The following is a 24,321-nucleotide window of genomic DNA, read 5'->3' as shown; positions in this document are numbered from 1 at the left end:
CATCCCTCCTCAGCAGGCAGACGGCTGGGAGCTGCTTCCAGACCAGAGTCAAGGCCTTTCCCACAAACTCCTTTGGGATGGACTGGGATACTTGCCATGAAGCCTGGGCACAGATGTGGGACCACAACATACTCACCCAGGGGACCCCACAAAGAGGGAGGGAGAGGGCCTTTCTTTGGCCATCAGCCAGGACTGTGTTCTGACCTTACTCAGCACCCTGTGAGGTGGGCTCAGATTGTAAACTCCTTACAGATAGGAGTCTTCTTGGGAATCTGGTGCCTTGCACAGAGACTTGGGAAATGACCTGCCCACGCGCTGGCACTGGATTTAGGTAGAACTGTCGCCATGCCATAGGCAAGTGATGTAATAGGATTATAGGACCTCAGAGTCACAGAGGAGTCAAACAAGATGCTCTGTGTAGAAGTTCTCAGCCCACTGCCAGGCAAGACAACACCACATGGATGTTAACTGCCATCCTTGGAGAGGGACTGTCCCACATGAAGGTCACACCTATGACCTCAGCCAGATCAACTGTGCCAGACGTCTCCACTAGAGCATCCAACCACCTGTTCAGGTGCCAACTGTGGCCCCACCTCCAGAAGCCTGGGCTCTGCCTAAAATGTCAAGCAAAACCTTGATAAAATTATGTAATGAACAGGTGCGTGAACTAGCTGAAGAGGGACGTTCCAAGTCTGGCTGACACACGGAGAGGCTGGACTCCCCGCCATATCAACACAAGGCCCTGCCGCAGACAACAAGACAGATTCTAACAGTCTCTTGTGTTCAAAGAGAAACATGGGAGGGCTGTTCCAAAAGCCTCTGAAAATGCTGGGCTTGTGTGCAACTGGACACGAGGTTATGAGCAGATGGCCTCTGGAGACAGGCCTCTCTCCCACAGCGTGACAGCCTTGAACACGGTGGATTGTGAAGTTATTTGTCGTACAAGCTGATGTGACTGAAATTCTAATTCCAGAAGTGAGTCATGGACTCAGCACCAATACTGTGGGTGATGTGCACATGGATGGTTTTTGCTGCCTTGTTTGTAGTGACAAAAAAACTGGAAACTGCCAGAATGTCCAACATTAGGGGCATGGTTGAAGAAATTGATACTTACACACCTCTGTTTAAAAATAAACCTGTGTCTTTTGACCTAGAAGGAGTTTTACAATGTCTTAAGAGAGAAAATCAAGTTGCACAGTATTTAATGCACTGAGAATAATCCCATTTTAATAAAAGGATGAAAGCCCATCTAAGTGTATAAATATTCACATATGTTTGTGCGGGGATGGAAGGGGTATGGAAGGATACACAACTGAATGAGTAGGGAGAGATTATTAGCTTTTCCTTTCTCTTCATTTTTTTATTTGGAGAGTTCAAATTTACAGAAAAGTTGCCAAAATTAAAAGTGGTACAAAGAACCCCTACACATCCTTTGTCAAGATTCATCTACTGTTAACATTTTATCCTTTAGCTTTATGATTTATGCATGTTTCCTGCCCGCCCTTCACTTACTTGCAGTTTCTACACACACACACACACACACACACACACACACACACACGCATGCACATTTTTTTTTCATGATCCACGTGAGGGTTAGTTACATACATCATGGCCATTCACCCCTAAGGACTCCAGAAAGTATTTCCTAAGCACAGAGAGGTTCTATTTCATCAGCACAGCACAGCCTTTGGCTTAAGGAATTAAACACTGATACAAAGTATGTTCTCTGATCATGAGAATTAAACTAGAAATCAGTAACAGAAAGACAGATGAAAACATTCCCCCAAGATATGGAAACTAAAAGACTTGCTTCTAAATAATCCAGGAGTCAAAGAAGAAATCATGAGAGAACAGTTTGAATTTAACAAGGTTAAGTAATACAATCTTTGACCTAATCCACTGATTACACACTTATAATTCCTCATGTCCTTCCCCATGTGACTTGACACTACTGTACGACCAACTGGTGTGAGTAGAATTTATCTCCCCCGCTCTAACCGAACTGGGGATGGGAAGCATGATTTGCTTGAGCTGAAGAAAAGGGAGCTGAGTGACAGTGTGTCGGTTCCTGACCAAGGCTTGACGTTTTGGTGAAATGTAAACATATGAGTGACTCCTGCGCTGGAAAGATCCCTTGGAGAAGGGAATGGCTACCCACTCCAATAGTCTTGCCTAGAAAATTCCATGGAGAGAGGAACCTGGCACGCTACAGTCTATGGGGTCCCAGAGTCAGACACGACTGAGCATGCACACGCGCACACACACACACATATATACACAAAGATACAAGCAGCACATTTGCTTTTCAGCCACCACTTATCTTCAACTCAAAATTCTTTCTCAAGATGACCCAAATTAGCAGGTTATCACTCAGAGCACAGATCAGTCTGTCTGGAATCCCTGACATTTCATTGCAGAGGAATGAGATGGCAGGTCCATCTGTGGGGACAAATACACACCCGGGGCTTGTATGTACAGCTGTCGGTTTTTCCTTGAGCTCTGGGTTGGAAAAAACCCATTAGTTCAGTTCAGTGGCTCAGTCGTGTTCAATTCTTTGAGACCCCATGGGCTGCAGCACGCCAGGCTTCCTGACCACCACCAACACCCAGAGCTTACTCAAATTCATATCCATTGAGTCAGTGATGCCATCCAACCATCTCATCCTCAGTTGTCCCCTTCTCCTCCCACAGTAGTATATATAATGGTCATCTGAGTTAAAATTCACCCATTCCAGTCCATTTTAGTTCGCTAATTCCTAAAATATTGATGTTCACTCTTGCCATCTTCTGCTTGACGACTACTAATTTACCTTGATTCAAGGACCTAACATTCCAGGTTCATATGCAATACGGCTCTTTACAGCATCAGACTTTACTTCCATCACCAGTCACATCCACAATTGGGTGTTATTTTTGCTTTGGCTCTGTCTTTTCATTCTTTCTGGAGTTAGTTCTCCACCGATCTCCAGCAGCATATTGGGCACCTACCAACTTGGGGAGTTCATCTTTCAGTGTCCTTCCTATCTTTGTGCCTTTTCATGCTGTTCATGGAGTTCTCAAGGCAAGAATACGGTTTGCCATTCCCTTCTCCAGTGGACTGCGTTTTGTCAGAACTCTCCACCATGATCCATCTGTCTTGGGTGGCCCTACACAGCATGGCTCAGTTTCAATGAGTCAGATAAGGCTGTGGTCCATGTGATCAGTTTGATTAGTTTTCTGAGATTGTGGTTTTCATTCTGTCTGCCCTCCGATGGATAAGGATAATACATTTATGGAAGATTCCTGATGGGAGAGACTGACTGAGGGGTCACTTAAGCATTAAAACGGATACACTCAGAGAGTAGAATATAACACATCTGTACTGTTAAAAACCTATACCTTAAGGCCAAGTGCACATCAGGTGATAGCCGGCCCCTCCCAGTCTGCTGGGGGGTCTCTGGAAGGCCAGGCTGGTGCTGACTCTCTGAAAGGGAAGATGGTGAGAAGAGCCCAGAAGACCCCTTTTATATTTTTTAATTGAAGGATAACTGCTCTACAGAATTTTATTGTTTTCTGTCAACCCTCAACATGAATCAGCCATAGGTATACATATGTCCCCTCCCTCTTGAACCTCCCTCCAGAAGACTCTCTTCTCGAAGGCTGCTCATTGTTGCCCTGGGGAACCTGGTATCTGAGTGACCCGGTATATCCAGCCTGGGTCTTGTGGGGGAGGGGAAAAGAGCCTGCGGAGCCCTGGAGCCCATCCCAGTTATCAGAGACATGTGACAGGACAGTCTCAGACTTTTCCCTTGGGGGAGACACACACATTTCCCTTGAATGAAGGGATTCCAGCTCCCTCTAAGCACAGACTCCAGAACAGAGGTCCTGGTGTACAAGGATCACAGATGCAAAATTTTACATATGCAGAGCTTTCCTTGCATTCTCAAACGGAATCGTGTCCCACCCCCACCCCACCAACCACCCACAAAATAAAAACTACTGCTCTTAAGAGAGCTGGAGAGCAAACTGGCTAGACTGGCCACAGGTTGTCACAAAAAGATATTTTATTTGAGAACATTTGATACTGTGGGAAGCATTTCTACTAAATCCAAAAGCACCCGACTGATGGTCCACTTCCACAAGCCAGCCAACAGCCTCGGCAGGCAGACGCAAGGTGTGTCTGTCCACAGCTGACCCCTCCACCACCGCACACCTCCGTCAGGGGCACAATCAAACAGCAGGCTGCCCAGCTCCTCCAGCCCCAAACTGACGTTACTTGACAGGACAGGAGAACAGCTCCCGCCTCCCAGGCCAGGGCCCCAGCCGGACATGCTCACAGGAGAAAGGTCAGGTGACGTCTCACACAAGACACTGTAACCAAAGTCAGCGCATGCCCCGCTCTGGGGACAGCACAGCCGGGTTGGGACAGGCTGAGTCAGCATGTGGTCGTCACCAGGACGGCGCAGGGCCTAGTGGACATAGCAAGGATCTTGGACTACAATCACCCTTCTCACTTTAAATGGGACAGAACTTCTCTCCTCAGGAACATCAGCTCAGGCCTTTCTGGCTCAACGCGCTTTCGGCTGAAGGTCGGCACACCTGGCAGTCTTGGCTGACCCGCGCTCACGTCAGCCCTCTCCTCCAAGCGCGTGCGCCGTGAGGCGCTCACGTCAGCCCTTTCCTCCAAGCGCGTGCGCCATGAGGAGCCACGCTCACGTCAGCCCTCTCCTCCAAGCGTGTGCCCCGGGAGGAGCCGCGCTCACGTCAGCCCTCTCCTCCAAGCGCGTGCGCCCCGGGAGGAGCCACGCTCACGTCAGTCCTCTCCTCCAAGCGTGTGCCCCGGGAGGAGCCGCGCTCACGTCAGCCCTCTCCTCCAAGCGCGTGCGCCATGAGGAGCCACGCTCACGTCAGCCCTCTCCTCCAAGCGCGTGCACCGTGAGGAGCCGCGCTCACGTCAGCCCTCTCCTCCAAGCGCGTGTGTCCCGTGAGGAGCCGCGCTCACGTCAGCGTCGCAGACGCAGAAAGAACGCGTGCTTACACTCCGTGCTCTCCAGGGGGTAATACTTGTCATAAAAGTCTAAGACGTACTCTTCCGTCTTGAACCCGAACTTCTGGTAGAGCAGCATGGCAGGGTTGCTGGCAGAGACGTGCAGGGTCACGTCCTTGCCCATGCAGGTCTGCAAGAGTGGAGAAGCACACAGTGAGAACGAGAGGGCCTCGGGGAAAAGGAGTGGGTGGAGAGAGTCCCTGACTTTAAGGCAGTCAGGTACAGAGGCTGGAAGAGTCCGGCCTGAGGCTGGGGTACGGGACCACCAGCCAGCGCCTGTGGGGGAACCCAAGAACCCTCGCTGAAACTTTCCAGACTGAGGTGGCGGACGGTAAGTGGATTGAATGTTTTTCCCCAGTTTTTAATGAAACTTGCTCAGTAATTCCCACATGTTGGTGTCTGTCCACCTTTGATGAGGCCTCTTAGTATAGGAAGCCTTAAGGACCCTGGTTTGTAAAACCTCCAGTTTTTTCTCTCTGGAGCAAAGAGCCACTGGGGATATTTCATTGCCAACTGTTTTATAATTCAGTTACATTTAAGTATATCCAGCGTAACAATACCAAACCCTATGACAACCTTGAAAAAACAAGGGACAAGATCAGACGTTCTGTTTTTAAAAACTAGATGTCATCCTGCAAGACAATCATAAATGCTCCCACCCTGGACCTACTAGGAAAGATGTCAAGTTATGTGACCAAGTATGAAACCTCAAGACTTCTGTTTAATTATACAAGCTGGGTATCCCCTAGGGACATTCTGAATCCCAAAGACCCCCTCAGCACTCCCAGACTTCTCAGAACTGAGGTTTCTTCATGTACCACCAGCCTTGTCCCATGGGGAAAAAGAGGGGGGTCTGTTCTACTGCAGCTAGGCAGGTTCTCAGATTCTTTAATTAACAACACAGAAGAGAGCAACAGAAGTTACATAAACTCAGAACTGGCTCTTTAGTGAGGAGGTGCTGAGACTGTGGACTTCATGAGTCCTGGAGGTTTTACAACCCCAGGGTCCTTAAGGCTTCCTATACTAAGAGGCCTCATCAAAGGTGGACAGATGCCAACATGTGAGAATTATTGAGCAAGTTTCATTAAAAACTGGGAAAAAACATTCACCATCTCCTATTTAAAAAGAATCTTGCCTACGTGACAGACAATGCTCCATACCGAATGGCTTCTAGGTAAGTCACCAGATGAATTCTGGGGTAAAAAAAAAACCTTGCCTGTATTTCTGGTATTTGTATATAAATATACGGTCTATCTTCCTCAAAGGTGATACAGATTCATCAAAGGATGGATTACTTAGAAGGTTCACAGCAGCTTACACAGTGACAGTAAAACTGAAAACAAGCAGCGATAACAGAATATACCTACTGCTGATAGCATGAGGTTTTTTTGGTTTTGGTCATGCTGGGTGGCATGCGGGATCTAGTTCCCCCACCAGGGACGGAACCCGCACCCCCTGCATTGGGAGTGCAGTCTTAATCACTAGTTCACCAGGGAAATCCCTGATAAATGGTTTTGTTAAAATGGTTAAAAATACCTAAGAACTAAAAATCACATGTTCACCCCCACTTCTCAGTCACCACGGTGGTGACTCCAAGACCAGAAGCAGTTACAAAATGGACAGTCCGGGACTTCCGAGGCAGTCCAGTGGCTAAGACTCCATGCAACCAATGCAGGGTGCGTGGGTTCGATTCCTGGTCAGGGAATGACCAGGAATTTGATTCCCGTGTGCTGCAACTAAAAGTTTGACTGCTGCAATGAAGATCAAAGATCCCACGTGCTGCAAGTAAGACCTGGTGCAGCCAAATAAAAAGTAACTATTAAAAAAAAGACAGTTGGAGTGTTACAGGCTCTTACCTCTGTATTCACCTCATTTATTACACATGTCCACAAACTGATTTCTTTGAAACTTGGGTCTGAGGAGTGACTTCTTTAGGGGTGAGGCTTCTGTCTAGGTGTAAATAACTTTGTGGACGACAGAGCTGGCTCCCCTTCACCTGGTGTTGACTGGCTCTGGCCCTGTCCACACTCCAAGCCTTTCAGGTCAACTCAAGGCAGGTGGGCAGACAGTGAGCAGAGACACCATACCTGAATCAGATGATAAATCATGAAAGTCGCGATCCCCGCTCTCCTCCAGTCAGGATGGACAAACAGAAACGAGATATAAGCTTCGTTGTACTTCACGTCAGGGACCATGAAGCCGAAGGCGATGATGACTTTCTTATAGAGGACGACGACGCTGAAGTCAGGGTACTGCAGGCACTCGGACAGGTCGACGCCTATGGAGAGAATCAGTCAGCCCAGGTTCTGGGATGAGTGAGCGGCAGGCTGTTCAGTCTGTGCTTCAGCTGCACCTGCCTGCTAAAAACACCCAGACTGCAGACAGAGACACCACTGCAGACACCACACATAAATACCAAAATTTGCATCATCTGGTCTGTGTACACATGTTAAAAGAAAAGAAGTGGGACAGGGTGGGTAGGAGAGAGCACGCAGGCTAGAAGTGGACACAACTGGCTTTGCGCTTGGCCTCTAGGCCATGTGTGCCAGCTGGCACATACCCCAACGCCCTGCCTCAGGTGAGATGAGAAATACCCAGACCTGAAGGGAAGATCTGAGACCGCCCAAATCGTCATGTTCTTTACCTCATACACAGACCACTGACAAGCTCTTTGGTACAAGTGTCACTTTTTACAATAAAGGAGTTAAATATCACACAATTCCACGCTTATTGTCTGGAAGCCACCTTGAGCAGAGGCAGGAAGAGGCAGACACTCCCAGAACATTCCTTTCAGCCCCATCCAACCCCCCTACTACATGCACTGACATCCTGACAAAATCTTATCCAGCCCCTAGAAGACGTATTATTTCCTTTACATTTCAAAGCAGAGCCACAAAGAACATACTTACATTTAGCAATGATAGAGTATTCCTTTAATCAATGACTTCAGAGACTATATATAATATGGTTATGGTAAGGCTGATAAAATGACATATCGCATTGGGTCTATTATTTTCAAAGTCTGTGATTGGGGTTTTTGGCTTTTTAAAAACAACTCTTGGCTGTACTAACACCAAGGACCAGTTAAGTAAACAAAGCACACAGAATTAAGCAAACATCAAAAGTGTCCAGACACACCCAAGCCACCAGCCTGTGGTGCTGATGGGTATAACCTGGGATCTTGATACATGTGGGAGATAACAGGGTGAACCGTTTCTTCTGAAACCAGAGACAAACAGGGAAGAGGAACAAATGGCACTGTTTATTGCTTTAACTGCTCGCTTCTGTGTGGATTACAATATACTGTGGAAAATTCTTAAAGAGATGGAAATACCAGAGCACCTGACCTGCCTCCTGAGAAATCTGTCTGCAGGTCAGGAAGCAACAGTTAGAACTGGGCATAGAACAACAGACTGGTTCCAAATAGGAGAAGGAGTACATCAAGGATGTATATTGTGACCCTGCTTATTTAACTTATATGCAGAGTACATCATGAGAAACGCTGGGCTGGAAGAAACACAAGCTGCAATCAAGATTGCCAGGAGAAATATCAATAACCTCAGATATGAAGATGACACCATCATTATGACAGAAAGTGAAGAACAACTAAAGAGCCTCTTGATGAAAGGGAAAGAGGAAAGTGAAAAAGTTGACTTAAAGCTCAACATTCAGAAAACTAAGATCATGGCATCTGGTCCCATCACTTCATGGCAAATAGATGGAGAAACAGTGGAAACTGACTGACTTTATTTTTCTGGGCTCCAAAATCACTGCAGATGGTGATTGCAGCCGTGAAATTAAGATGCTTACTCCTTGGAAGGAAGGTTATGACCAACCTAGACAGCATATTAAAAAGCAGAGATATTACTTTGCCAACAAAGGTCCGTCTAGTCAAGGCCTATGGTTTTTCCAGTGGTCATGTATGGATGTGACAGTTGGACTATAAAGAAACCTGAGTGCCAAAGAATTGATGCTTTTGAACTGTGGTGTTGGAGAAGACTCTTGAGAGTCCGTTGGACTGCAAGGAGAGCCAACCAGTCCATTCTAAAGGAGATCAGCCCTGGGATTTCTTTGGAAGGAATGATGCTAAAGCTGAAACTCCAGTACTTTGGCCACCTCATGCGAAGAGCTGACTCATTTGAAAAGACCCTGATCCTGGGAAAGACTGAAGGCAGGAGGAGAAGGGGACGACAGAGGATGAGATGGTTGGATGGCATCACCAACTCGATGGACATGGGTTTGGGTGGACTCCGGGAGTTGGTGATGGACAGGGAGGCCTGGCGTGCTGCAATTCATGGGGTCGCAAAGAGTCGGACACGACTGAGTGACTGAACTGAACTGAACTGCTTGCACTTCCTGATCTTAGGAAAGAAAGAGATGTTCATACTTTAAACTGTCTATATGAGCAGACAGACTGAATGAAATCACATGAGTAAAGGTTTGGGGGTCACATGACACACACACTAGTTTTAAAAACTGCTGAAGTGAACAATACGGAAGGTGGATCTGCTAAGCTTGGATAGGGAGAACATACCAGGCCAGAAGAACTCCTGACACATGGAGTTTATGGTTGGGATGTGATTTGGCCGGACATAGCAGTAATCAAGAGGGGCGTCTGGCTCCGGCGTCCAGTGCGGGTCTCCCCTGTGCGGGTGGGAGCGGATCTGGGAGAGCAGCTGCAGTTTGGGTGGCTTTGTTTCATAATCACGCCTCCAGAACCCAGAAAAGAAACACACAGAAGACAAGGAAAATACCCATTACTCCCAGCCATTTGATTCACAATGCTCCTTGACCTGCTGAAAATTTTAAATTAATTTGCACTACTTTATATGTCAGCCCACTTAAGAGCTACAGTATTCTTCTGGTATGACACTTAAAATTATCTCTACTAACATTCGTCAGACAAGACCTACTGGAACCTGCCAGGAAGTCCACTAGTGTTGGTGAGCCTTAATGAATGGACTGCGGAAACAGAAACGGCTTCTAATTCCACCCTCTGACCCAGGACAGAGCCCGGGGAGGAAGGCCCAGCTCTGCCTGGACAGCCAGAGACCCTGGGGCAAGGAGCAGGCTTGTATGCTGACCCATGGGTCTTCCCCGGGGAAGGTGGGGGGCTGGGCCGGGAGGACACATGACTGGGGTGGCAGAGATAACTGTCAGTCATGTGCAGCCCAGTGTGGGTGGGGGTGGGAACTCTCTGGCCATCTCATTGTCCAGGTGCTGCGTACATGGGATATTCATCATCAGTCCATGGACAGGCCCCACCGTCCCCTGGTTTCCTTTTGCAGACAACTATGTACAATTTGAAATTTAAAATAAAACAATGAGTATGATAATCAGAATGAAATCTCACAGAGTTGACTTATCTCCTTGCCTTGTATATTTCTTTCAAAGGGACCAACCTTTCTATAATAATATACAGTGGAAACATGCTGCATATTGTTTCAGGACAAGACTAGACATAGAGCAGAGGCCTGGTCCTTGCCAATGCCAGTTCACAGATCTGGGGAGGATGGGGCTGGCTCAAAGCCCAAGCGCCACTGCTCGTGCCACAGCTCTCCTCTGTGTACCTGATGTAGGGTTTCAGGATCCGAGACGTGTATGGGCTGACGATGCTCTGGTCCACAGCCATATCTTCCGATCCCACCAAACGGTACAGAAACTTTGTGCTCTGGTGCCGGAATCCTTTCCTGGATGGCAAGGCAGTCTGTGAGAAAGACAGACCAGTTATACAAAAATAAAATTACTCAAAGGGCTGGTTTCATTTCTACAGATGAGTAGTACTTAGAACATTTTTATGTGTCAGAAAGTAGGTCTTTCTGCAGGACTTAACTGGAAAATTTAAGGTTCATAAAAACTTCATAGGTACCTTTGCATAAAACTTGATATGAGAACCTAATTGCAGTTTAATAGTTTGAAGGCAAAATAGTTAAAAAGTTTTTTTAAGTTATGTATAGCTTCTCCAAGTTTCATGTTGTCTATAAGGCACCTTGAATCTGTTCATCAAATATCAGTCAGCCCAAGCATCAGGTGGGTCACACACACACACACACACACACACACACACACACACAGCTCCTGTCTCATGAAGGGTCTCTGTTACCATGGCAGAAATCACTGCTGCATGTGTATATGGATTTATTATAATATGTCTCTACTGAGTAAATCTCACAAAAGTAGGACTGACATAGATTATTATCCCTACAACACAGTGTGAGCAGAGAGGACTGACCAGAGGGTCCAGGAGACATGGTCCCTACTCCCCACAGGCCTGCAGATGCCTCCTCTCCACATAGGGCTGCTCAAGGGCCCTCGGTCATGTCATAACAGAACATGGACAATTAGGTTTCATAGCAAACAGCTCAGATGGAAGATTAAAAAGTACATTTACAAAGCGGTTTGCCAGGGGTTGGATGAAGTTTAGAAACCTGAGTTGTTTTTGTAGAATCAGCTTGCTCTTGGGCTAGAAAATAACTTTGTTGGAAGAAGAGCATGAATTCCTTTCTTAATAATTTTGCTCTGATTACTTCCCCAAACTGGACACCAAAACTTTCAGAGGCCAATCAACTCTGAAATTCTGCCAGGACTTTGTGAGTTTTCAAGTGAAATTCAAACTTGGGGAACAGTTTCCAAGTACAGCCCGTTTCCTCCTGAGCCTGAAGGCACACCCATCTCCTGTATCAAAAGGCAAAGTCAATGTCCCCTCCTCTGGAACCTGGCAGGCCTGAGGTAGGCCTTGACCGGTCAGAACATGGCAGAAGTAACAACATTCTGGGACCTCTGAGCCCAGGCCATAAGGGAGCTGGTGGCTTCCTCCTCGAGTCCAGCTGCTGAGGTGCCTAGGTGGAACATTGGAGGGCTAGTGGCCACATGTAAACATGCTCTAGTGGACCAAGCTCCAGCTAAGTGGAGCCACAGGGTGCCCCTTCCTTCAGCTCATGAAGTAGAAAAATACCCAGCTGAACCCAGTCAACCCACAGACTCAGAAGAATTAGTTATTGTTTTAAGCTACTAAGTTTTGGGGTAATATGCAACTTGAGAACAGGTAACACCAGCCACTGAGCCTGTGAACAGCGTCAAGTCAGCACGTGGAGGTGAGGTCTGTGAGACCCCGGATATGCACAGTCCTCACCCTATCTGTCTCCCTGGCTTCCACACCAGGTTAACCATCCTTAGCTTCTGCCTGGTCCATGAACTACCTCTGCACCCTACTGGGCTCCTCCCTGCCACCCTCATGCTACCCTATCCATCTCCACACAAGGCCAGAGCCCACTTTTAAAAACTAATAAAAGTCACCTTCCTGGTCTGAAACTCCTACATGGGTTCCAGTTGTGCATTCAGAATACGATACAGACTTCTGTCCCATGCCCTGCAGGATCCACGACCCCATCGGCCTGGTCCTCTGCCATTAAGACATTCCCACCCCACGTGCCAAATGAAATCCTGCCTCGGGGTCTTCCTGCCTTGAACCTTCCTGGACGGGCTCCTCCTGCAGATCAGGACATGGTTCGAGCATCACCTCCACAAAAGGTGCAGTCCACCTCCCACCCCCGCTCCCCATGGCACTCACGTGGAGGAAACGTCCCTGCTGGTTCAGTACTGTCATCTCCCTGCTCCTGGTGTCGGGGACCTCCTCTGTCTTAAGTCACTGTCTAATCCAGAGCCAGGCCCTAACTCCCTTCAATTCCATGAAGGCTGAGAGGTGAGGAAGCTGCAGAAGAAAAGTTTGAGGCTTACAGAGGTTTAAGGTTTATGAGGTTTAAGGCAAGAAACCATCTGTTTCCCTGACAGAAGTGCAAGTGCTGATGCAGAAGCTGTGGCAAGTCATAGAGAAGACTTAGGTGAGATAGTGACAGAAGGTGGCTGCACCAAACCACAGATTGTCAATGTAGATGGAACAGTCGTCCACTGGAAGAAGCTGCCATCCAGGACTTCAATAACTAGAGAGAAGAAGTCAGTACCTGGCTTCAGGCTTCAAAGCTTCAACACACAGGCTGACTCTCTTATGAGGAGGGGCTAATGCAGCTGGTGGTGTTAAGCTGAAGCCAGTGCTCAACTCACCATCTCATTTATGCTCCATCTATACAGCCTGTGCTTTGTAAATGGAACAACAGAGCCTGGATGACAGCACATCTGTTTTCAACATGGTTTCCTGAATACTTTAAGCCAACTGCTGAGACCCAATGCCAAAACTGAAAAGCAGACAGGAAAAAAAAACGCCCACCCCTCCCCCCACCCAGAAAGGAACAGAATATCTAAAAACTGTGGTGTAACTACTAAAAGTGTAATATATGCAAAATGAGAATAGCAGGAGGAGCACATAGGACAGAAGCAATACCTGAAATGATAACAGCTGAGAATTTCTCCAAGTTAATCAGACACCAAACCAAAACCACAGATCCAAGGAGCTCACAGAACGAGGAGGATAAACGCTAAGGAGCCTATCGGTCACCTGTAACAAAAGGGCAGAGGTGCCGATGAAAGCGAAAGCACTCAAAGTGTGTAAATACAAATAAATAAAAAAAACAAAGAGAAAACTGTGAAAGCTTCCATGGCATAGGAGAATAAAAGAAGAAGACCACCTATAAAGAAGCAAGTATTAAGAATGACAACGCAGCTCCAGGAACAAGCTGATAGTTAAGTGATGATGAAGTGGTGATGCTAAATGTCAACAGGGGAAAAAAATGACAATTTTATATCCAGCTATACTATCATTGAAATGTGAGAGTGAGGATGTTCTGAACTTCAAAAAGACCACATTTTAAGAACTGTTATAAAAAGTGTTTCAGCAAGAAATTAACCTGGAAGAAATGATGGGAAGTGAATGAAAAGTTTAAATTTAGTGAGGTTTATTATTGACTAAATAAGCAACACAATGGAAAAAAGGAAAATGAGAGCAGGCAGAGGTAATTTTTTGTTTGCAGGGTGAGGATCACATGTAATATTAAAAAAATAATACAGAAAAAGAAATACATGTTTTAAGACCTATAAAAAGAATAAAAATGGAACATATGATTTTCTCTATAGAAAAGCATCAACGTCACATAGACTGTTTTCTCTGACTACAATATAATCTGATTAGAAATTAAATCAATTACTAAAAGAAAGTATAAAATTCTCATGTATCTGAAAACTAAGAGTTATTTAGCACTAAATTACTCTTTGGTTAAAGAGGAAAGGTTAACAAAAATTGCAAAACACTAAATACTGAAATATAGAAAAGTCACATCATTTCAAAAGTCATGAGTAATGGCTAAAATATCACAGGGACAGTTACAGCTGTGAATATACTGATCAGAGGACCAGAAGGCAAGTGGATTGAACAAACCCATTTACAGCTGCTCCCCTAGGTAACTCTATTAAAGTGATACTAATATTCCAGGTTAAGATGGGGTATGAAACACAAACATTTAATTTTACTTCTTCCCAAAACCCCACCACAACTATAGAAACAGACTTTAAAAATAAATAAATAAAAGACAAATACAGAAGAACAAAAAGATCAGAAGAAACCACAGTAACTAGGAAGCAGACAGATAAAAATTAAGAGATTTCAAGCCAGAATCTGGAGCTGGCTTTGGGTGAAGTGAGAACCAGCCCAATCTGTACTGCAGAATCCTCTTACAATGCAACTGGCAGCACCACTTTTGTCTGGCACCAGGAATAAGGAAGGCAGAGAACTAAGGTGCAGGTAAAAGCACGAGCTGGAATCGAGATTGCCGGGAGAAATATCAATAACCTCAGATACGCAGATGACACCACCCTTATGGCAGAAAGTGAAGAACAACTAAAGAGCCTCTTGATGAAAGTGAAAGAGGAGAGTGAAAAAGTTGGCTTAAAGCTCAACATTCAGAAAACTAAGATCATGGCATCTGGTCCCATCATGACAAATAGATGGGGTAACAGTGGAAACAGTGTCAGACTTTATTTTTCTGGGCTCCAAAATCACTGCAGATGGTGACTGCAGCCATGAAATTAAAAGATGCTTACTCCTTGGAAGGAAAGTTATGACCAACCTAGACAGCGTATTAAAAAGCAGAGACATTACTTTACCAACAAAGTTCCATATAGTCAAGTCTATGGTTTTTCCAGTGGTCATGTATGGATGTGAGAGTTGGACTATAAAGAAAGCTGAGCGCCAAAGAATTGATGCTTTTGAACTGTGGTGTTGGAGAAGACTCTTGAGAGTCCCTTGGACTGCAAGGAGATCCAACCAGTCAATCCTAAAGGAAATCAGTCTTGGGTGTTCACTGGTAGGACTGATGTTGAAGCTGAAACTCCAATACTTTGGCTACCTGATGTGAAGAGCTGACTCATTTGAAAAGACTCTGATGCTGGGAAAGATTGAGGGCAAGAGGAGAAGGGGACAACGGAGGATGAGATAGTTGGATGGCATCCCGACTCAATGGACGTGGGTTTGGGTGGACTCTGGGAATTGGTGATGGACAGGGAGACCTGGCGTGCTACGGTTCATGGGGTCGCAAAGAGTCAGACACGACTGAGAGACTGAACTGAACTGAAAAGCTGTGTGCGGAGCAGCAAGACCCCTCAGCAGGGCTGTGCCCTCTGAGGCTCCAAGGGACAACCTATGCCAGGCCCTTTTCTCGGCTTTTGGTGTGGCCTCAAGGCCTGTGCTCCTCAGCTCTGCAGACACACCACTCGAACCACTGCCTGGGCCATCACAGGGCATCTCTCCTGTATGTCTCTCCTGTTCTTGGAAGGACACCAGTCATGCTGGGCTAAGGGCCCACTTTGCCCCATGCAACCTCAGCTTAACTACCTGTATCTGCAAAGGCCCTATTTCCACATGAGGTCACATGTACAGGCACCAGGAGTCAGGACAATACACACGTTTGGGGACACAATTCAGTCTGCATCAGTGACGCACAAAACACATTAAGTCTGTCTTCTTCTGGAAGCCTTCATCTAATAGAAGCATGCTCCATCCATGCTTCCTACACTGTTTATGGATAGAGTTCAAAAAGACAGAAGGAATGGTTAACACTAAAAGTCACTACACTAAGAGTGACTAAGAGTTAACACTAAGAGTCGCTTCCTCTGGGGGAGTGGGCAGGCTGCAGAATTAGGTGGTTTTAATGCCCTGTTTCTTAACCGATAGTAATTGATCTTATTAACCTCCAAACTATACCTGTATGTGTTCTTGTATGGGTACGATGCCTTTCATAATTTTAACAGTTAAGTATAGGGGTTACAAGGAACAAAGAACAGGTGACCAGATGACAGCAACAAAAGCATATGAGTAAGTGGCAAGTGACTAAGACCAGGAGAGCCCAAACCTAAGGTGGCCGTGAGGACAGGCCAGAGCCAGTGCCTCAGGTCAGCAAGGACATCAGGTCCAACAAGCTGAGGGCGGGCAGGGGGCCATAGACTGAGGGGTCTCTTGGGTCAAGAGGTATTAAAGCTCCAATGACACTTCTGCCATCCACATACAGAAACAACCTCTCCCTTCAGGGCAGACCAGATTCTCTGGAGGCTCCAATGAGAAATTCTGATGCAGCCAAGGGTGGAAGTTCTGTCCAGAAAACAGGGAGAGTCAGGGGAAGTTTAACAACTGCATGGTCAGCTCCTTGCTCTCCCCACAAGGTTCCTAAGATGCAGGCAGGCAGGTTACGACTTCCCAGGAAGGAGATCCAGCTGAAGTGAAGGTCTTTGGAAACTACAGAACCCAGAGACCGAACCCAGCCTGCTTTCGTACATACTGTTTCTGGTGCACAGTGACGCCTTTCATCAGTCGTGTATGCTGCCCTCATACCACACAGCAGAGCTGGCTAGCGAAGTTACAGCTACTTACTCTCTGACCCCTCAGAGAAAAGGCTTGCAAACCTCTGGTCAAGAGGGTCCAACAGCCAAATAACAGGAGTGCTCCAAACAGAAATAGATGCCAGGAAATTCCAGAACTCAAGAAAGAGCATTTCAAATAGAAAGGCCCATAGGCAAAGGCCCAGCACCGGGAAGAACAGCCCCACATACAGTGCAGTGCTGCGTAACCAGAATACCAGCAGCAAAGTCCACACCCAACCAGTGTCCAGAGAAGACAGGTAAAAGGCCAGACCACCACAGAAGAAGACAGGAAAACATGCAAACAGTCCAGACACGCAATGCACAAACAACCAGGAAACAGGAGAATGTTCTAACTTCACCTGTAATCAAAGAAATGCGTCCAAAAAACAAACAAACAAAAAAAACAAGACTTCATTTTATAGCCATCAGAATAGCAAAATTAGTTAAGGAATGGTTAGCAACAATGCCAGCAAGACACAGGGAGAGAGATTGGCTGGCTCCTGCCATGGGAAAGTGGAGTCCAGCACTTGTCGTAGAATCACCTGTCCCTGGAGCGCTCACACACCAGTGTCCTCCAGCCAGGTGGACACCATGCTGACCCACTACTCTTCCTGCAGGGCATCTCCTAACTACACAGATGAAACCACGCCTTCACTCTTGCTCAGCTCAGTGTCCAGTACACTGGCACACTGTACATTCTCAACAAACCTGCCAATCAAAGCTACAACCCAGACCATGAGTAGCCGCCCTCGGAGACTAGGGGATATGAAGAGAATGTCTAGGTTCTGTCTAGAATACCCAGAAGGAAAACAGAAACCCAAACTCAGATGTATTCAGGAATGTTCACAATGGACAATTAAAATAAACACAGCCCAGTCGTCTTTGCACTTCTCCCCTCACTGTTCTTCCACTCTCCCAAACGCACCAGGGAGCCGCAGTCCCAGGAGTTGGAGAGCAAGACAACACCCACCTGGTACCGGTCAAGGATTCTGAAGTCCTGACAGGTCGTCCTGTACGTGGCCTGTCCAGCCGGAAGCCTGGAAACTCCTCCATCTTTGGCTCCATAAATTCCGTCCACTAACAGAAGCGCAGCGTTCACGACCTGGTCCAGGTCAAAGAGCGGCAGCCCCCGGTCCCTCTTTGCCTGCCGGACGATCAGCTTCCGCTTCAGCCGCCGGGCCTCAGGGGTCATGGCCACGGCCCCAGGACAGGCCTCCAGCCGCCTGAGGAGCAGCTTCTCCTCATAGATGCTCACAGGGGTGAACTTGGGCCCCTTGGGCTTCCGGTCCTTCTCCAGCACAGGTTTCCTCTTCTCTCGAGCCCTCGTCTGCAAGGACGTGTTGGAGTCTGTGTCCTCACTGTCAATGTCCATCCTGTCAGGCTTTTCCTCCTCACTCTCCACCTCCTGCTTGATCTGCTCGGGGGCCCTGACCTTCTTTCTGCCCCCAAGCCCTGTCCCTGAGGTGGCTGCGCCGGCAGGGGGCGGGACGTACTCCATCCCAGGGTCTATGACACCGTCTCCTTCCATCTCATCGTCATCTGTGAGGAACGGAAAGCAAGTGAGGAAATGTGGCCCCACTGCCCCCCAGGGAAAGCATACTCACTGCCCCAAGGGCCACACAGGCCCTGAGGCCCCAGAACAACAGCTCACCATGAAACAAGGCCTGTGGCGGCATCACATCTGGAATGAGGTCGGCTTCCGAAAGCAGGCTGGGTGTGGCTGAGTGAGAGGCCGGGGTCCCTGGGGCGGAGAAGTCCAGGGATGGCGAGGGCGATGGGCTTGTGAGTGGAGTGCGGTCCGAGGAGCTCAGGGACGAAAAGTCAATGACTTCTCCTTTCTCGAGAATCATGTCGGGCCTGCGGCCTCGGCTGATGAACTTGACAGGCGTGGAAGAGCTGCTCCGGTCAGCAAAGCCAGCTGCCTCCTTCTGGGCTCTCCTGATATCCTTGGCTTCCTGAGTCCGAGACCTTTTCTCTTTCAGTTCCATGGCAGATTCCACAGGATTCCGACTCGCTCGCTTTCTAAGTCCCTCAACAGTGATGATGGGATCTAAAGTTGGTTTGGAGGCTGCTGGTGAAGAACAAAAGATCTAAATTTTTAAATATCGATTCAGCATTAGCTACTTTTACTAACTTATTGTGAATATACTACCATAGAAAGAGAAATGTTCAATGAATGCCCTGAACTAAGATTAAGATTTCTCTTAACCAAGAAAAAGGAATTATAATGCAAATACAAACCCTTCCACACAGTCTTTCACTTACTGGAACTGGTAAAGGTTAAAAGTTTAGAAACTGGGATGGCTTAGGGATGATAAAGAACCTGCAATGCAAGTGGCCTGGGTTAAGTCCCTGCATTGGGAAGATCCCCTGGAGAAGGGAATGGCAACTCACTCCAGTATTCTTGCCTGGAGAATTCCATGGACAGAGGAGCCTGGCGGGCTACAGTCCATGGGGTCACAAAGAGTTGGACACGACTGAGTGACTAACACTAAAAGTTTGATAATGCTCAGAGAGCACAGGGGGAAATGGGTATTTTCATGTCTTTTTTGTAGAGCATAAAGTTTATCACATCTTTTTGGAGGATAATTTGGTAATATGACTAAAATTTTGAATAAATATATGCCCTTTGATACAATAACCTATTTCCAGGAATTTATCACAAAATATTGGCCAATGTATATGATTACAGTATTGTTTAAATAACAAAAACGACAGAAATAACCAAAATGTGCATCAACAGGGTAATGGTTTAGTTATCATGCAGCTACTCAGTGAAATGCAATGAAATAAAAGAAACAGGATAGACCTACATGTACTACTATGGAAAGATGGCCAAGATATACTTGGTAAGTGTGGAAAAATTGGAGAAGAGGTAATACAGTACGAACCAGTTTTGTTTTAAGAAAATGCTTAAAAATACAAAGAAGACTTCTAAAAGCACTCACAAGAGACAACAGTGGCTCTGCTGAAGTTAAGCTGCGGGAGGTGGGAGAGGGACTTTCAGACTTTATAGCTTCAATACTATGTGATTTATTCCCAGTTACATTGTTAAAAAGGTAGAAGTTTATTATCAAAACAATTTTAGATTTAAAAAATCAGATCAATATGTGACAGTAAGCAGCTACTATTAGTTTTTTATAAGTGAAAAAAGCCATTATGATTAGGTTACAGGAAAGAATCGTTATGGCTAATAATGAAATATTTAAGAAGGAACTGCTGATACCTAGAAGTTGCTTCTGAATAACTCAAGGGTGTGGATGGGTGGGGGGCTGGGAAGAAGCACCCAGGGGCCCAGATAAATGAGATAAAAGGAGATTTCCAGGGTTAACAGCTAAAGTAAAGACAAAAGTGTGAAGGGATTCACTAAATGACTCTCTTCACATCTGTATATTTAACATTTTCCATACTAAAAAGGTTAAAAACATAAAAAAAACTTACTGAAAATAGACAACCTTTCAGATACCAAAGGAAATTTATAAAGTTGCTAAGTCGTGTCTGACTCTTTCGTGACTCCATGGACTGTAGCGCACCAAGCTCCTCTGTTTAGGGGATTCCTTGATTAGGAAGTTACGAAATTTTTTTTACAGCATAAAATATTTATTTACAGCATAAAAACCTGTGTTAGAAGAAAACTGTGGAGCAGAGCAGCTCCAGGGAGGCCACGGTGCCTACCTAGTGAAAATGGGTCGTCTACACTGGCATTTCCGGGCTCATGACAGTACCTTTCACTTTCAGAGTGGAGGCAGACAGCTTATCTCCCTCGGGTTTCAGGGTTGGGGGCCTGTTGTGGACGAGCTTCCACCATCCTGGTTCTCCGAACTCCTGAGCTCCCGAGCGGAAGTACATGGGGCTCCCCACGCTGAGGCAGCCGGCGACCGTGCTCCACCAGGTGGAAGTCTTCTTCCTGAGAGAATTTTAAAATTATTGGCTTTACAACTCTCTCCTTACCTAGATGGTGCAGTCTCTGCCTCCAGGTCTGGGATGGGCTATGGAACCTGCCTCTTTGAAGGAACAGAGCTCCTCAGGTAAAGGAGAGGCAGCAGGGTCTGTATGGCTTCAAATCCCGTCTCCACCACCCCTTCTATTAACAGCTGCCTCAGGTTCCTCATCTTTAAAATCAGGATAATAAAACTTGCAAGGCTGCTGAGAGGATTAAATGGAATAATGCCATAAAACAGAGCTCATAAAACACTTATCAGAATCCACACGATTATAGAGTTCCAATTGGGAAGATCCCCTAGAGCAGGGAATGGCAACCCACTCCAGCATCTTTGCCTGGGAAATCCTGGTGGGCTACAGCCCATGAAGTCTGACACAACTTAGCGACAAGACAACAACAGGCTAATTTTATTTAACTTGAACTGCTTTTATATATGGGGAAAAGGAAATGGGAACCCACTCCACTATTCTTGCCTGGAGAATCCCAGGGACAGAGGAGCCTGGTGGGCTGTCGTCTATGGGGTCGCAGAGTCGGACATGACTGAAGCGACTTAGCAGCAGCAGCAGCTTTTATGTATCAGTTAAACCAAGTCTCAGGAAAGCAAGCAGGAGAGTCCTTAGCCCTGGTAAGTGGTTCATTTTACCCACAGAGTCAGAGGCATCCCTCATTCTGCTACCTGCCTTCACGAAGCAGAGGAATAAAACTATATGGTATGTCCCACAAACACAGAGCTGAGCCTCGGGGGAATAACCAACTCTAACCAAATCCCCCACCCCCCCAACCAAAACACAACAAGCATTTAAAAATAACTACAAAAAATAAAAAATAAAAAAAAATAAAAATAACTACACTAGAGTATATACATCAAAAATTTTTAATACGTAAAATGTTAACTGGGGCTTCCCAGGTGGTACAGTGGTAAAGAATCTGCCTGCCAATGCAGCAGACACAGGTTGGATCCCTGGGTCAGGAAGACCCCCGGGAGTAGGAAATGGCAATCCACTCCAGCATTCTGGCTGGGAAATCCTGGTGGGCTACAGTCCATGGGATCACATAGAATTGGACACGTCTGAGCATGCACAGCCCACAAAATGTCAAGTACTCAGGTTCCCGTAAAAAACTGGTCTATTATTTAAGGAAAGTGTTCTATTTCTACCTCAAAAACATAAACCAATGACCAGAAATCCTGAAGAATTTTCTTTAATACAAAGGCCAGTCTAACAGATGGAAAATACTGCTGAAAAGGAAAAGGAAAAAGGTATCCTTAAGAACAGAGATATACTAGACAAATACAGACAAACCAAAAGAACCCCACAAAAAAAACAAAAAGACTGTAAAGGGCCTAAGCACTGAGATGGCAGAGTGACTCCCAGCCTCTGGCCCCAGAGTACCTCTCTTCTGCCACCATCTCACCTGGTTTTGAAACTTCCAGACCCCCACCCAGAGGTCTGACCAGTGGAACCCACTCCAGAGGTCTCTGGAGCTCTGTTCACTTTTCTTCCCATTGTCCTATTTGGCTTCAAATCCCTCTAGTGAATTTCCCACTTCAGTTATTGTACTTTTCAGTTCCAGAACTTCTTTTTTATTTACTTAGGTTTTCCATCTCTGATGGTATTTCTGTTTCATTCATACCTTGTTGCATGACGTTTCCCACCTCTTCCTTTAGTTCTCTGGGCATCTCTAAGCTGTTCTAAAGTCTCTGACTAGTAAATCCACCATTAAGTCCTTCTTTAGGGATAGTTTCGGGTTAGTTTATTTTTTCCCTTCAAATGGGTCATACTTTCTGGTTCTCTGTATTCGTTAGGGTTTCTCTGTTGAAAACAAACATCGGACATTTGGACATCAGTCTTTCTTCTTTCCCCAGGGTTCACTGGACATGATGGCTTCAGGTTGTCTCTGTGCCAGAAATCAGCTGGACCGAAAACTCAGGGTCCTCTTGGCTCACATCTAAGCCTGTGCCTTTCCCCGGGCATGCATGGAGACTAATTGCCCCTGTATAGGCAGTTGCTTTCGAACATCTGCAGTCTTCAATGTCTGGCTCCAAAAGAGGGACAAAGAGGAAAGTGAAGGTGGGGAAGAAGATGCCAGCCCTTAAGTTCCTTTAAAGTCAATCCAGCCAGAGGGGCGGGGCCTGCAACAGTGCCGGGAGGTGCAATGACAAAGGCTGCCAACCCCTTTGTCAGCACTTCTGTGATCAGAAGCAGCAGCAGGAGATTAGAGCACAGATATGATTGGAGGACACGGTCCTGTGTGTCCACCCAGACCCCACACTGTGCCAAGCTGCTCCTGGAAGGCATGTGCGGCTGTCTGTCACGGGGCTGAAGGATGTGAGGTCATTAGACACTACTGTACTCAGAGCTAAAATTGACCAAATGGACTATAATTTATGGTCCAGCTTCTTCCAGAGGACAATCCACCAAGTAGAACAGCACTGACCATGAAAACCTGCCAAGATCTAATTTTATCAGTTTTTTCCCTTCCCTGTCCCTTACAAATGGGGTGTATTCAGTTCCATAAATAGACCTATATAATTAAACTAAGACAACAGATTTCCTTTCCTTAAGAAAAAGAACCAGTTAAACTGTCAATTCTTTTCTTAGTACCACTAAATATCTCCAGAACAAAAATAGCTCCTTTTGTAAAAAGGCACTGAATCTATTTCTCCTCATGGCAGCCTGTAGATAGTCACCTCTCCCTGATTCCGCAGCAACTCCGGCACAGCTGTGACTTCTGGGCATCTGAGGACATGGGCGAGGACAGGCACAAACTCCCCATGCCCACCTTTATCGTGTCCATATTGCCCCAAATCTGCAGGATTCGTGCATCTCACCCAAGACTTCAGAAGGCAACTAACAATCACAGTCTCAAACAATCCGCCAATGCAACTGCCAACTTGCTAAATCCCTGAGAGCAATGAAAATCTTGCTCGATGCACATGTACCTTCAGCTTCAATGTCTGGTCTGGATGTCTGTGGTCCGGCATCCCTACATCTGATGACCCAAGGAGCGGGTCACAAAGGAGGGGCAAACTCAAAGCATCATGATGAAAAAGAGTAATAAATGTGGAGTAGGAAATGGCAACCCACTCCAATATTCTCCCCTGGAAAATTCTATGTACAGAGGAGCCTGGCAGGCTGCAGTGCATCGGGTCACAAAGAGTCAGACACAACTGAGCAGCTGAGCACCCAAAACATATGGCTTACAATATACACGTCCCATCTTCCAGGGAATGCAATATACTTCATATTAAGTCAGATCTCCAAAGTGTCTGTATCTATTTTTTTAACTTTTTATTTTATATTTGAGTATAGTTGGTTAATAATTTCAGGTATACAGTAAAGTGATTCAGTTTTGCATATACATGTATCTATTCGTTTTCAAATTATTTTCCCAACTAGGTTGTTATAGAATATTGAGCAGAGTTTCCTGTGCTATACAGCAGTAGGTCCTTGTCACTTATCCATTTTAAAAATAGCAATATGGAGCTTCCCTGATGGCTCAGTGATGAGGAATCCTCCTGCCGATGCAGGAGGTACAGGTTCAATCTC

The 24,321-nt window shown here is 46.2% G+C and overlaps 1 protein-coding gene across 5 annotated transcripts in view; it reads right to left on the bottom strand.

Moving 5' to 3' along the window:
• Positions 1 to 1,334: 1,334 nt before the first annotated feature.
• The window catches only part of KAT14 (lysine acetyltransferase 14), a 28,649-nt gene continuing 5,662 nt past the window's right edge, over positions 1,335 to 24,321 (bottom strand). The window contains exons 4-11 of one of the 5 annotated variants that reach the window (XM_069546478.1): positions 22,187 to 22,807; positions 20,556 to 20,737; positions 18,482 to 18,901; positions 17,801 to 18,369; positions 10,599 to 10,735; positions 9,563 to 9,738; positions 7,116 to 7,306; positions 1,335 to 5,158 (exon numbers count right to left, since the gene is read on the bottom strand). In XM_069546478.1, coding sequence (XP_069402579.1) covers positions 4,985 to 5,158; positions 7,116 to 7,306; positions 9,563 to 9,738; positions 10,599 to 10,735; positions 17,801 to 18,369; positions 18,482 to 18,901; positions 20,556 to 20,737; positions 22,187 to 22,278 — 1,941 coding nt within the window. In that variant the 5' untranslated portion in view covers positions 22,279 to 22,807 and the 3' untranslated portion in view covers positions 1,335 to 4,984. The remainder of the gene's footprint in view (positions 5,159 to 7,115; positions 7,307 to 9,562; positions 9,739 to 10,598; positions 10,736 to 17,800; positions 18,370 to 18,481; positions 18,902 to 20,555; positions 20,738 to 22,186; positions 22,808 to 24,321) is intronic. The other 4 variants (XR_011247913.2, XR_011247914.2, XM_069546476.2 and 1 more) reach the window with 4 other exon arrangements.

This window comes from Ovis canadensis, chromosome 13 (assembly GCF_042477335.2).
Source record: "Ovis canadensis isolate MfBH-ARS-UI-01 breed Bighorn chromosome 13, ARS-UI_OviCan_v2, whole genome shotgun sequence".
Taxonomy (NCBI): domain Eukaryota; kingdom Metazoa; phylum Chordata; class Mammalia; order Artiodactyla; family Bovidae; genus Ovis; species Ovis canadensis.
This window is presented reverse-complemented; position numbering and strand designations above follow the sequence as displayed.